The sequence below is a fragment of the Tympanuchus pallidicinctus genome, unplaced genomic scaffold (genome assembly GCF_026119805.1).
Source record: "Tympanuchus pallidicinctus isolate F22 unplaced genomic scaffold, pur_lepc_1.0 scaffold11, whole genome shotgun sequence".
Lineage (NCBI taxonomy): Eukaryota > Metazoa > Chordata > Aves > Galliformes > Phasianidae > Tympanuchus > Tympanuchus pallidicinctus.
In genome coordinates, this window is record NW_026294627.1 from 22,387,017 (window position 1) to 22,401,490 (window position 14,474).

The window sequence follows — 14,474 nt, forward strand, 5'->3', positions numbered from 1 at the left end:
CACTCATTTTCCTAATCACTTTCCTGAACTGACTCTTTATCAGGTCATAAGTAATGACATATGGTACATGTGTACTCAAATCAACCAAATAAATGTGGGCACTAAAAGCAGTCAACAGCATGAAGATTTGGGTGTATTTCTTTCACCAGAAGGAAAGTCCTTACAGTGGAAAGGCAAGAAATGAAATTCTAGATGAATGGTTCTCTCATTTCACATCTGTATTAATGACCTTGGTATGGGAAACAGTGATGCATTAATGAAAGCGGCAGATGGCACAGTTGTATAAATTGAAACCACGACATCATAAGATAATAATGACCTGAATCTGAAGAGGGCTGGAAAAAATACAGGATGACACTTTCCTACACAAAAGGTTACATGCTCAAAGTAGACTTGATTATCTCCAACTTATGGTGTGATTTCTTAGAAACAGGGCAATGAAAAGCAAAATGATCATTAACAGATGAGAAAATAAGCAAAAGCCACAAGTGTGACATTGTTGTGGAAGACAGATACAGTAACATAAAGTTAAATGCATGAAACACAGAGAAATATTAATGTCATTGCATAAGCTTTTATTTATTTGCTTGCTTGTTTTCAGAAGCAGTGCAACTGTGAAAAGATGAATTTTCTTAGCTGAGGACTGAGCCAGTCCACAGGTAAGAGATTAGTGATGCCAACACACTGACTCCTTCTTTGCACAGCTTTTCTCTTACCTTGATCCTAATGAGACCCCATTCTGAACACAACAAAGTGTTTTGCCTTGACAAGTCTGGCATACAAGTGTGTGGTAATGATGACCTCGGACTGTGCTTTATTGATGATCTGGATGAGAAAATTTAGTGCACTCTAAGTAAGTTTGCAGATGACACCAAGTTTGGAGAAAGTGTTGAACTACCTGGGGGTAGGAAAACCCTGCAGAGGGATCTTGACAGGCTCAATCAATGGGGCTGAGGCCAGCTGTACAAGCTTTAACAAAATCCTGAACACAGGACATAACCCTGCCTAAAAGGACCTGGGCTACTGGTGGATGGAAAGCTGGACGTGAGCCAGCAATGTGCCAGCCAACCGTATCCTGGGCTGCATCAAAAGAAGTGCAGTCAGCAGTGAGGGAGGTGATCCTGCCCCTCTGCTCTGCACTGGTGAGACCTCTCCTGGAGTACTGCATCCCGATATGAGTCCTCTGGATAGCAGAGATGTGGACCAGTTGGAATGTGTCCAGAGAAGGGTCACAGAAATGATGCAAGGGATGGAACACCTCTCCTACGAGGACAGGCTGAGTGGGCCGGGGCTGTTCAGCCTAGAGAGGGCTCCGTGGAGATCACAGAATAGCATTTCAGTATCTAAAAAGCGGCTGTAAGAAGAAAGGGAGCAAACCTTTTAGCAGGGTCTGCTAAGTCAAGGGGATATGGTTTCAAATTAGTTTTAGATTGGGCATAAGAAAAAAACTTTTTACAGTAAGGCTGGTGAGGCATGGCACAGGCTGCCTATGGATGGGCCGCAGACCGTGGAGGCGTTCAGGAACTGCACAGACGTGGCAGCGACAGCCGGGTTAGTGGGCACGGCGGTGACGTGCTTACACTTGGACCAGGTGATCTCAGAGGTCTCTTCTAACCTTTACGATTCTACGACTCTCAGGAAAACGTGAAGGATTCTGAGTACGCGCCCACACACCCGCATTTATACAAACGGCGCAGCACCTACCTCCAACCCCGCCCGCCTTCCCCTCACGTCCCGCCCGGTGCAACGCCGCGCTGCCAGCGTCAGAGACCAACCCACGCTACAGAACGGCCGCCGCTGCCGCCTCGCTAGAAATCCCCGCACCCCTCCGCAATTCCCCTCACCCACCCTCAACTCCTCCCTTCTCGGGGTCGGCGAAGCACAGAGACCGAGCGCCCCACTCGCTGTCCCTCAGCGGCCCGCAGGGCGTTTTTGTACTTGTAGCTTTCCATCAGGCGCGCCGCGGGCAGCCCTGCGAGCGGGAGAAGTGGCGAGGGCCGCCGGGAGGCTGACGTGTCGGCGGGCGGCGGTGGCGGTGGCGGCTGCAGTATGTGAGTGAGCGGGTGCGATCCTGGCCCTGCTGCTCCACGTCGGGTCCTCACACCGCCTCTAACCCCCCGCTTTCTTCTCGCTCTTCCCAGGTCGAAGGTCACCTTTAAAGTCACGCTCACCTCCGACCCGCGGCTGCCCTACAAAGTGTGAGTGCGGGGTTGTACTGCGTGAGGTGGGGCCTTGAGCCCTGCGGGGTTCCCTTGGCATTCTTTTGCTTTTATTTTATCGTGGAAGATGAATGGCATGTGTGTCTCTGTTCTACCTCATCCTGTACGTACACGTCTTTGGCAGGAGGGTTGCTGCTCGTAAAGTCGCTTGATATTGTTTTATGTTAGCAGTCACGCACCCAACGTTTAAACTCTCTTTTCAGGCTAAGCGTGCCCGAAAGTACACCTTTCACAGCTGTCTTGAAGTTTGCTGCTGAGGAAGTAAGTAGAAAGATGTGACTGCTCTTAATTTTGTGACTGGGCCTGAAAACAAAAGGTTGCTGGTTGTAAAATACAACACTGAATCCAACATGCCAAAAAAAAAAAAAATCCTATTGCTAGATACTCATGAGCCCTGGCTTCACTGATGTCAGTAGATCTGTCAAAACTTCTGGATTCTGTAACTCAGCAGTTCTTACAGGTTTTGTATGGGAACAGGCTGAGAGAACTGGGGCTGTTCAGCATGGAGAAGAGAAGGTTCCAACATGACCTGAGAGCAGCCTTCCAGTATCTAGAGCTACAGGAAAGAAGACAGATTCTTTATCAGGGTCTGTGGTGACAGAACAAGGGCAAATGGCTTCAAGCTCAAAGAGGGTAGATGTACGTTAGATTGAAGGAAAAAAAAACTCTACAGTGAGGGTGGTGAGGCAGTGGAACAGTTTGCCCAGAGATGTGGTGGATGCCCTGTCCCTGGAAACTTTCAAGGTGAGGCTGGATCAGGCCTTGGGCAACCTGATCTAGCTGTGGTGTCCCTGTTCACTGCAAGGGAGTTGGACTAGGTGGCCTTCAGGGGTCCCTTCTAACTCTAAGGAGTCAGTGGTTCTATGATTCTAGGATTCTAATTTGCGCATCAGTAGCAAGTATAAGACCTCGTTTTTTTCGCTATTGCACTTTTATGCCAATAATATAAAAATAAATGGTAATAAACATGATTACAAATTACTTCTGTTGCCTATTTAATATTTTCAATTACTGATATAGAATATTCAGGATACTCTTTAGCTTTTTTGAAGAAATTAGTAACACTTCTCATGCTTGTTTCCAGTAGTCTTTGATTTTGGAATACATCTCATTTCTGATTGTAGATGGTACTGATGGTACACATATGGGCTAGATTCAAAAGCAGACACAAGTGACACTTGTGTTCTTAGCTTTTGTGTGTTTGGTCTTTCACATGGAATCCAAAATCCGGAAATAGGTGCCTAAATTATCTGTGTGAGTTATTAGAGGAGGTGCATGCTATTTATTTCAGATTGGGTCTACAAAAGGTTAAGATACATTCATTTGAAACAGCATTCCAAAGCCAATTGGCTTTTTGTGGTCTAGTCAGCAGATTTAGCTGACACTGTCTCTGTTCCTGCAGTCCCCCTTCTGATTTTTTCTAAAATCTGGGGGAGTCTTAGACTACTTTAAGATCTATTTGTTAAAGCATTGATATTCTAATAAATAATTAGGAATGATAATGGAAAGTGTATCCTTAACTTTTCTAATATTATATTTATACCACAGTGTGACAGAAGTTCATATCAGAGACACAGCTGATGTGGGAGTAAAAGGGGTTGATTATTTAGTGTGACATTACTTGAACGCAATAATAGACATAATAATAAATACTTGAAAATACGCTTACTGTAATGGCTTTTTTTTTTTAAACTGTTTTTCTTCCTTTTTTAAAAATCTGAATGAATGCAGCTGTGCCTACAAAACCCACACACAGAGGCCTAGACTGATAAGTCCAGCAAAGTCTGATGTGTTGTTTCCACTGTTCATTTCCAGAAGGAATTGTCCTGTTCACTCTGTTCTTTATCATAGATTCATTGCAGCTCATACATGCAGAGTTGAGGGTGTAATGGAGCTGCATGCTGAATTCTTCAGACTGGGTAATTAACTTGCGTCTTTTGAAGTTTCTTTGCTTTATCAGTTAGTGAGTTTAGTTTGTTGGCTGTGTTGGCTTCATCTTTACCACTAATATCTGCAAGAAGTTTAAGCTGGCATAAGATGATGTATGAGCTGAGTAGTTGTTTCACAGCAAGTTATCAGTTTGTAAGGTTTTTAAAGCAAACAAGTTGATTTGTTAAGTGTGTATTTGATGCAGGATATCCTACTTGGGTTTCAAGGAAAGCTGGGATTTATTTGATGAACAGAGAATTTCTTTGCTACTTGAGCATTAATTTGCCTTTGTATTATGGAAAGCTTGTATATTTTCAACATGGGAACACAAGCTTATCAAACAAAGGAAGGAGTTTTGTTTTTAAGTCAAACAAAATATTAAAATTCAATACTGAATTATAGTGTACCAACTTCCTGTACAAGTTTCCTTTTCTATATTGTGATGATTTTAACGTGCTGAGTATGGCCCAGTATTTTGTACTGTATGATGTCACACTCAGCAATGAAACTTGAAGGAAGAAAGACAAGGAAAAAATTAATAAAGAAAGCAAGCAACCACTGCGCATGCATATACACGTACTAAGGCCCTGCTTCCTGAGAAGTGACTAAGCATTACTTGCTGTTGGGAATTGGAGGGTAGCTTTTTTCTCCTTCTGTTTCTCAGAAGTCTTTTCATTAAGCTGCTCCTGTCTCAAACCTGCAAGTGTTTGGTTTTTTTTTTTCTGCCATCTCATTTTCTCCCCTTTTTCCTGCTGAGGAGGAGGAGGGAGAGAGCAACTATGTGTAATACTTAGCTATTATGAGATGACATATTACTTTTACATTGTTAGTGTTAAATATGTAGCTCCCAATTTTTGAACTCATTTCTCAAACCTGACTTTGAAGACAAATTATTACTTTCCTCATGGCCTTTCCATAGTGACTCTGGTATATGATTTGTCTTTTGCAAAAGTTACTTTTTTAATGTTACATTGCAAGATGAGTAGGTAATGACCTGCAATAGTTACAAAGCTAAGAGATTGTAAGTTTAAAATTAATAATAATAAAAAAATGCTACTTTTGTGTGTCTGGAGATGAAAGGCAATTTTTCGGTATACCAATAATTAAGTGCTGTATTTAAGCATGGTATTCATGAGTTCTAGCTGTTGCTGTTAATGTGTGGAGTTCTTGCAAGTTGAACCTCAGAATTTTGATTTGAGCAATTAGAAAATGAGGAAAGTACAATTAATGAATGCCACTGAAAGGTTCAGCTGAAGTGACTTGCTCAGCAAATGAGAGCTCTCTAATTCTACCAGAAAAGCATGTAGTATTAGCATTCATAGTTGTGCTTTTTCTTGCATAAGAGAAGTGCTTTCTGAGGAGCAAGTGATAGTTGCTGATTACCTGGACACCAGTCTTAGGGATTGATCATAGAGCTAAGTAAAATGTGGCAAAGGAGCAACCTGTGGTCCTCAAGCCATCCAAGTGGCACTCATTGATGTGCACCCACACTGCCTACCCCTTCCGTCCTGTGTGATCCAACCACATTATGCAGTACAGGATATTTCTTTGGGTCCTTTGTGACTTCCTATAGTCATGAAAATAAGTCCTAAGAAATAATTATTTTTTGTGTTGTCCGGAAGTTCAGTTATTCTGAAATAATATGCAGCCTATGTCTGATGCAGCCCCATCTGTGTGTGGATTTTTGTATAGTGGAATTGACCACATATGATGGATGGATGTGGGGACGGGTATCGTGGGGGCATATGGTGCTGATTGAGGGTACAAAGCCTGCTTAGGCTGGTGTCAGAATTCTGACAGAGCTGGATCAGATACAGTGCTCTTAGTGCCTCCTTTTATAAGCAAATCCTCGAGTGAACTCTTCTTGCAGCAGTGCAGTTGGAGATCAAAATGGAGCCAAGAAGAAAGCTAGGAAATAGGTCAAAATTAACCAAGATTGACTAAAGTTGATTTGGGTTTCAAATACCATCTTCAGTCACAGCAATGGGAAGTTCAAATAGTGATAATGTACCTGATGGTACATTACTCACAGAGTTGACTTGTATGGTAAAAATATTCTCTCAGTGCAAATTCCATGCATTTCAGATGCAACCTTCTATTTTTTCCTACTATATAATGTTTTCATATTGGCTCTTGTTCTGGTCCTGTAAGTGTTTCTTTCTGTTGACCACACCAGTATGAAGTTAGTGTGCCCACAAATATGTGCGTGTGTTTTATGTTTAAGATTGTTGACCATTTTTATTCTGGAAAATTTGAGCATATGTATTCTTGGTCAATTGTTTTTTATTTAGAAAAGTATTGTTTGTTCACAGTATTTGGCATGACGTAATGTGTTCGTCGAAGTTCATTTCCATGTGTTTCATAGAATCACAGAATCATAGAATGGCCTTGGTTGAAAAGGACCACAATGCTCATCCAGTTTCAACCCCCTGCTATGTGCAGGGTCACCAACCACCAGACCAGGCTGCCCAGAGCCACATCCAGCCTGGCCTTGAATGCCTCAAGGGATGGGGCATCCACAACCTCCTTGGGCAACCTGTTCCATTGCGTCACCACCCTCTGGGTGAAAAACTTCCTCCTAATATCTAACCTAAACCTCCCCTGTCTTAATTTAAGACCATTCCTCCTTGTCCTGTCACTGTCCAGCCTTGTAAACATTGGAAGGCTGCAGTGATGTCTCCCTGGAGCCTTCTCTTCTCCAAGCTAAACAATCCCAGGTCCCTCAACCTTTCCTCATAGGAGAGGTGCTCCAGCCCTCTGATCATCTTAGTGGCCCTCCTCTGGATCCACTCCAAAACTTCCACATCCTTCCTGTACTGGGGGCCCTAGGCCTGGATGCAGTACTCCAGATGGGGCCTCACAAGAGCTGAGTAGAGGGAGTCAATCACCTCCCTCTTCCTTCTGGCCACCCCTTTTTTAAGGTGGTTTATTTTTTTGGTTCTTTTTTTTTTTTAAGTTTAGTATAATTAGAACTAATATTTCTTTTATATTTTATCCAGTGAATAATGGATGTAGTTATTTTAGTACTGCAAATTTCTTACTCTGTATTGAGATGTCTAATCAACTTTAAGTGTAGATTTTAGTTTTGCTGTATCTCTAAATCTCAGGGGAATATTTTCTCTTGATTCTTTCTACTTGAGTAAGCTAAAATAATGATTGCTTTGAGTATTATCCATGTTTTCTACTTTAACTATGTCTTTTGCATTGTTTTGTTGTACTCATTTCCTGTAGTTCAAAGTTCCTGCAGCAACAAGTGCCATTATCACAAACGGTAAGTGTGTAGCTTTTATACTGTAGTTTCAGTTGAGGGATATTGGTAGACACAGAAGCGTCTTTTCTATCACAGACTCTACAGTGTGCAAACTGAACTTAGTAATATTTAATAATATAGTAGCATTTTTCTGATTATTTACGAATGGGATGAAGGTATGAAGCCATTATTATTCACTGGAGTGGTTTTCTCCTAACACATAGTTTGGATTTCCTATGCTGTAGATTTCTTGTTAGTTTCTTTGATGTGACTGATGTTGATTATTGGAAATAGCTATTTGAAGGGCTGGTGTGATAAGTATGTATTGTTTGATGTTTTATATTTTTGGGCAGTAAGTTCAATGTAATAAACTGTGAAGTCCATTTCACTGTCCTGTCTGTCTCTTTTTCTGCTTTAATTTCTTCCTAGATGGAATAGGAATAAACCCTGCACAGACAGCAGGTAAGTTATTATTTATGGAGCCCAGTAGTTCTAAAAAAAACAACTCAGTTATTTTAAGTTAACACATAGCACTCCAGGTTGGTTGTTATACATCAAGTTTTGATTTCTTAAATGGGAGAACAGTTGTCCAGTAGTTGAAACTACAGTCAGTGTTCTGAGTGAAAGATTAAATCCACAGAACTGTTGTTCAGTAGGACTGTGGAAGCGTAAGGTACTGATGATCTTTAGGACTTAGCTATTTAGTGCAGTCTAAAAGAGCAATTACTAATTTCTAAAATACCAGATGATAGCTGTATTTTTTTCACCACTGTGCCTACTCCAGTAGTATTTGGTATTTCAGAAGCCATTCTGATAAGATCTGTTTAGAAGAGTAACACTCTGTTTTAGAGCAGGAACTGTAGGTGCTTTGTAAAGTACATTCTCAAAAAGGGTGGTCTTGCAGATAGTCCTCTTGTTCCCCTCAAGGAATTCCAGGTGATTCCACCTGGTGCAAACTGTGAATCTAATTTTATTCCTGCTTGCAAACATGATGAACAGTTAGTGAAGAGTTCCTTGCTGCTTCTCTGGTTTTTGCCAGATCTTTTTGCCAGATCTTATTCATTTACGTCCTCTGTCTGCTGCGTGTTGCCAAAAGTAGCACAGTTTGCTTCTAGGTTTTTGGGTGTTCCATTTTTTTGGCTTTCTAGATACCGCTTTCTCATTCATATAATTAGCATACCTAGCCCTCTTAAGATAAATAGTATAAAGTAAAAAATCTTGCAGAGCATCTCACAGTAAGCAACAGTTAGAAGCTCAATTGCTTGACGTTATTTTTTTGGAATTGTAGAAGGAATCACAGAAGTACAGCAATCCACTTTTGATATCTGCAGTTCTGTCAACAGCATTTGTAAGTGAAAATCAAGAGAGCACTTGGTTTTCTACACCACATGAGGTTTTTGTCAACCTTGCGCTTGCCTTAGGATATCCTTGTTTTTTGGCCAGTGTGCTGCCTCTGGCAGACGCCTCAGCTGTTGCTGTCCTCATCGTGAACATAGAGGCATAGAACCATAGAATTACAGAATGGTTTGGGCTGGAAGGGACTGCTAAGATCATTTAGTTCCAACCCCCCTGCTACAGGTAGGGGCATCTCTCTCTAGACCAGGTCAGTTAAAGCCCCATTGAGCCTGACCTTGAATGTTTCCAGGGAGGAGGCATTCACAGCCTCATTGGGCAACCTGTTCCAGCCTCTCACTACCCTCACAGTAAAGAATTTTCTCCTAATATCTAGTCCAAATCTGTCTCATTCCAGTTTAACACCATGTTCCCTTATCCTGTTGCTACCTGCCCTTATAAAAAGTCCCTTCCCAGCTTTCCTGTAGGTCCCCTTCAGGTACTGGAAGGCTGTTACAAGTCTCCCTGGTGCCTTCTCCAGGCTGAAGGGCCTCAGCACTCTCATCCTGTCCTCACGGGGAAAGTACTTCAGCCCTCTGATCATCTTTGTGTCCCCTCTCTGGACCTAATCCAACAGCTCCATGTCCCTCTTGTGTTGGAGGCTCCAGAACCATACATAAAACTCCAGGTGGGGTCTCATGGAAGCAGAGTAGAGGAGCAGAATCACCTCCCTCGACCTGCTGATCACATTTCTCTTGATGCGACCTAGAACACAGTTGGCCTTCTGGGCTGCAAGCACACGTTGCTGGCTTATGTTGAATCTTTCATCAGTCAACATCCCCAAATCCTTCTTCTCAGGGCTGCTCTCAAGCCATTCTCTAGCCAACCTGTATCTGCACTTGGGATTGCCCCGACACGAGTGCAGCACCTTGCACTTGGCCTTGTGGAACTTCATGAGGTTGGCATGGGGCCCACCTTTCAAGCCTGTCCAGGTCCTTCTGTGTGGCATCCCTTCCCTCTAGCATGTCAGCTGCCACCACTCAGCTTGGCATCATCTGCAAACTTGCTGAGAGTGCACTCAGTCGCACTGTTCACGTTGCCTACAAAGATGTTAGATAGCACCAGTCCCGACACATCATATGACCAAGTACAATGAAGATAGATGATACAGCTAACAATATAGTTTAGCTACTGGATCATCATCAGCCTGTGAGGACAGTTTTTCATACGGCCACTTAAGAACATTTAGGTGAAACAGTAAAGTCAGTTGTTGAAGATAAGATATATTTACACTGTTCTTCCTCAGAGGTATACTTGCATTTTGTATTATGTAGCTTAATCCTGCAAAGTAAATGGATTAAGGGCTACTTTATTCCTGAAAATGAAAATGTTCACATGACAGTTCATCAAGCCTGCAGCTATTCACATCAATTTCAGATCTCCAGTTGCTTTGCATTAACTCTCCTAAATTTTGATAAATGTTGAGCAATTACTCAGCAATAATATAACAGCATTTCATAGTCAAGGTTCAGGTAAATTAAAGACATCTAGATTGAAAATATTTCATGATCTTGATTTTGTCTACAAATGTAAGATTAGGCACAGGGGTTTATATATTTCTTTAACAAAGAAGATAAATGCCATTTGCCATGACAGTGTTGTGTGGCATTGCTTTCAACTGAAAGAAGGACTGGAAAAAGAGCCACCAAATCAAGAATTCAAAACAAAATCCCTTCTGAGTTTACAAGTAAACCTAAGTAACTCAGTTATAGCCTTAATTCAGCCTTATTGATGCTTTAGAAGCAACTTGATATGGCAAACCTTACATTTTTTTCCTTTTTACATATTATTAAGTTCTGATGGGTTGAACCAGTAGTGTTTAAAAACTTCTCCAGTTAAGATGATTTGGGAATAAAATCTTAGTGTTCCTTGGGATTTTAGAGGTTTTGTCCTGTTCTATTTTTTCTTTGACTTCCTGACAAAAGCACTCCTCAAGTGCGGCTTTAATTCTTCCTGCATGATTTCACATGGCAAGGGAAATGAAAGCTGAAGAAGCTGGGCTTAACATTTGATTTCTGTACTGATTTCAGTTTGAAATCCTCAGAAGTTTAGGTAATGGTATGCTGTAACTTTAATAAAACCCACTATGATACTAATGATAGAAGCAGATTAAGAAATGGGTTGAATTACTGCCTGCATGAGCTGTGAAATTTTAGTTTTATGACTACGATTGCAACATAAAAATCACTTCCTGAGGGAAGTCACAGCCCCAAGCTGCTGGATTTTAAGGAGCATTTGAATGGCACTCTCAGAAAGAGAGTTTGAAATTTAGATGGTCCTTTGTGGAGTCAGGAGTTGTATTCAATCCTTGTCTTTCCCTTCCAACTGAGGAAATCCTATGATTTTGTGATTGTAATGTATTTCTTCAGTATTTTTTAACATTTGATAATCCATTCTTTAGAATGGAGTTTCTGTTATTACATTGAACAGGTAGAACAGTTTAAATCCTGATCTATGTGGTAGATTCATTAAGTTTAAAAAAAGGAAAGTTTTCCAGTATGTTGTTAATGAACAAATGTTAAGTATCTTAATCTTTGTTGGTAGTGCACTCATTCTACATCCATGAAATGGAGTGCTTTACAAGGAAAGGGAATTACACTCTTTTTACAAGTCAACACAGAGATGAATAGGAACACGTAGATGTGATTAAAACTCGATATTGTAGAACTGCATACAGTCTGCTTCACAAAGGACCAATATGAAATTTAAAACATAAAAAAGCAACTTGCAAGTCTTATATGACTTTGAGTCTGGTATTATTACTTAAAAGCAAGAGCTCTTTAGAGAGGCACTGTAGGAAGGATAAGATTAAATTCTTTGGAAGTACAAAAAATGGTTTTGTAGCGTATAGAGAAATTGTTACAAAGATGTTGAACACTGATCTAAGGGCATTATTGTTCTTTAAATGTGTATGCTTGCTTAGGAAACTTATTTTGTTTGGTAATGTTCTCTTGTTTGTTTGTTTAGGAAATGTATTTCTAAAGCACGGTTCAGATCTACGGATTATTCCCAGAGATCGAGTTGGAAGCTCTTAATGTCTACTGAAATCTTCTGGAATAAGTGACATTGGCATGTAGCTAAGGTCTCTTTTTATTTTGGGACTCTGCATTGTGACTAAAGAATTGGCCTTTTCGAAGCTACCCTATATGACTTGCCAAGATCCAGTCTTTTTTTGTCACACAGATACAGTCTCATTTTCTTGTTAAAGCATAATAAATAATGCACTGGTTATTTCTTTACTGATATTTTTCAATGGGGTGATCCTATTGAATAAAAGATGGATGTCTCTAAAGATGTTTATTACTGAAAATGCAAGAGTAAACTCAACCACAATAAGTAATTATTTAAAATATTACATATTGTCAAACTTAGTTTGTGGAAGGGGGAACTTCATGATCTTGTTCCAGAGAAACTGTTCTACTGAGTGTTGGAAGGTTTAGCTTTATTCATTCTTTCTTTTTTCTTTTGATAAAATTCCATGTTGAAAGAAGTTTTACCACAATTTGAGTATTTAGCCCAAATAGAATTGAAAAGTTAAGTGATTTATAATTGAAATAAGTAAGTAAATGCCAAATGTTCCAAAGTAATTGTAATATTTAATTGTTGAAAACATTTTCGATAGCAGAGAATGCAGAGGTACCTATATGTTAACTTCACAAAACATCAAATGAAGTTTCAAAGCAAATGCAATTTCAGAGAATTTGTGAGACATAATCTCAAAATGCCATGGAAGGCCTGGCAAAATTTGGGAATGTATAAGTACTGGTCAAATATGTCATTCCTTTTTCTATAAATAATGGTTCTTTGTAAAAGTTTTGTTTCTGCATATTACAAGAGAATCATAGTTCATCAAAATGTTTGTGTTCAGGTAATATGCTTTTTCTTTATCAGTTGCCTGAGGTAAATTATCAATCGTGCATTTTATTTAGAGTAATTGCTGCTTTTCTTGAACTGGTTGTACTACTTTGTGATTTAATCTGTTTGGCCAAGTCTTACCCTGTTGCATTTTGTGTTTCTTACTGAGTTTACAGGAAATAAAACAGTGGGCAGAGCAGTGCTTGGTTTAATGAGCATCATCACAAATATAACTTCACTGTGCAAAAATTCTCCAGAAGGGTGTTCAGATTCGGTTTCAAATAGTGCACAAGAATGCCCTAATGAGTGGATATGAATTCAGTATGTAGAAAAAAACGTTCTGAAAGTGATATTTGACTTAAAATTTTCCACCTCTAAGATGGATTGTGAAATTCTACTTTTTCCTTTGTTTTAATAAACAATATGAAAAAAAAAAAAGTTCCTTTCTCATTTTCTCAGTTCAATTTTGACAGTAATTAAAAATGCCACCCTTTGACCTTTGTAATTAAGATACTGTGAGATTAATTTGAAGCCAGAAGATTCTTAATATGCAGAATTCTGTCCAACACTGACTTGAAGGTACTGTGTATAGCTTCTATTAATGTAATGCTACAAGATGATTAGAAAGGGCTACGTCAATGGCTTTTAACTTTCTCTGCAGATCTGTTGATGGAGTACCTGTAAAAGAATAAAAAAAATAGGAAGCTTTCTTTCATGTCTCAAGATGCAATATAGTTTTCAGAAGGTCATCAGGGCCTTTTCAAAGGCATTTTGAAACTAAGGTGCCTTAGGCTAGTTAAAAGTGATTTCAGATGATTGCTTACTACTTATAATAAGCTTTTACTACACTTTTACTGTGTTAATAGCACAATGTGAAGTATTTGTTTGAGGTGCTGTGTTGCAGCATAGTTTGTGTAATATGCAAATGATTTGTCCATTTGGAAGAATGACTTATCTTTGTAATACTTTCTCTGTTCATGACACCTTTGTGTAAATATGGTCTCTGAAATTTGAATGTAGCTTTTCTATTTGGTGTTAGTAGTAAAATGGTCTCAGCAGACATTTGCAAGTTGATGTTATGTTTGCAAGTACATATTGTTATGTCTAAGTCAGGTTGGATATGTTGTACAGGAAAAATTGTAAATTTAGAAGCAGATTTCCTGGGCTGAGGCAGTCTTCAGAAGATTTTGAGAAAAATCCCTAACTTCCCTTACTTTGTCAAACTTTGTTGCTCCTTTGCTGAAGGCATGAAGGCAATTCAAAGGGTTTGTTTGTGGGTTTTTTTTTTTTTTTTTCCCTTGTATTGTGAAAGAATGGCTGTTTTACTTTGCAGATACCCTGAAAAGATAGGGCTAAATCCTAGAATGATGATGTGGAAAGTCTTGGTGAGACCTTAAAAGAGCTGTAATGATTGTTTTGGTTTATAAGATATTGTGGACTTTTTTTTTTTTTTTTTTCTCAAGTTTGACAGTATTTTAAGGACATTTTTGAGGAAGGGAAGTGCAGTGACCTAGTGTAATGTAGAAAAACTGAAAGAATTAGGAAATAGTCTTCACATTATTTCTGTCAGTTATGTTCTTTTCCTTGTATACTCAAGTCTTCATTTTTGCTGTGTTAATTTTCTTCATAGAGGCTCATGTAATGCTTTTTTCTTTGGATTTAGGATGAGGATAACATTGGTAACATGCGATGTTTTTAGCTGTTGCTGAGCACCGCTTGCACAGAGCCAAGAATGTTTCAGCTTCTCACACTGCCCTGCCAGCAAGGGGCTAAGAGTGCACAAGAAGCTGGGAGGGGATGGAACCAGGACAGCTGACCTAAAGTGGATA

General features: G+C 39.8%; 1 protein-coding gene across 2 annotated transcripts; it reads left to right on the forward strand.

The window, feature by feature from the left end:
- The first annotated feature begins 1,991 nt into the window (after window positions 1-1,991).
- On the forward strand, window positions 1,992-13,083 carry UFM1 (ubiquitin fold modifier 1). Of its 2 annotated transcripts, XM_052671350.1 has the most exons (6): window positions 1,992-2,051; window positions 2,142-2,198; window positions 2,423-2,480; window positions 7,380-7,419; window positions 7,828-7,860; window positions 11,758-13,083. In XM_052671350.1, coding segments are annotated over exons 1-6 (258 nt in total). In that variant the 5' UTR covers window positions 1,992-2,049; the 3' UTR covers window positions 11,826-13,083. The 2 variants fall into 2 exon arrangements, with proteins under 2 accessions (XP_052527310.1, XP_052527311.1); XM_052671351.1 differs by lacking the exons at window positions 1,992-2,051; window positions 2,142-2,198 and adding an exon at window positions 2,205-2,322.
- The last annotated feature ends 1,391 nt before the right edge of the window (window positions 13,084-14,474 follow it).

What these genes read in the sequence shown, in the direction of transcription:
- UFM1 (XM_052671350.1), top strand. An exon ending in CCGCGGCTGCCCTACAAAGT is followed by an intron (nt 2,199 to 2,422) that starts GTGAGTGCGGGG and finishes CTCTCTTTTCAG; the next exon opens with GCTAAGCGTGCCCGAAAGTA. An exon ending in TGAAGTTTGCTGCTGAGGAA is followed by an intron (nt 2,481 to 7,379) that starts GTAAGTAGAAAG and finishes CATTTCCTGTAG; the next exon opens with TTCAAAGTTCCTGCAGCAAC.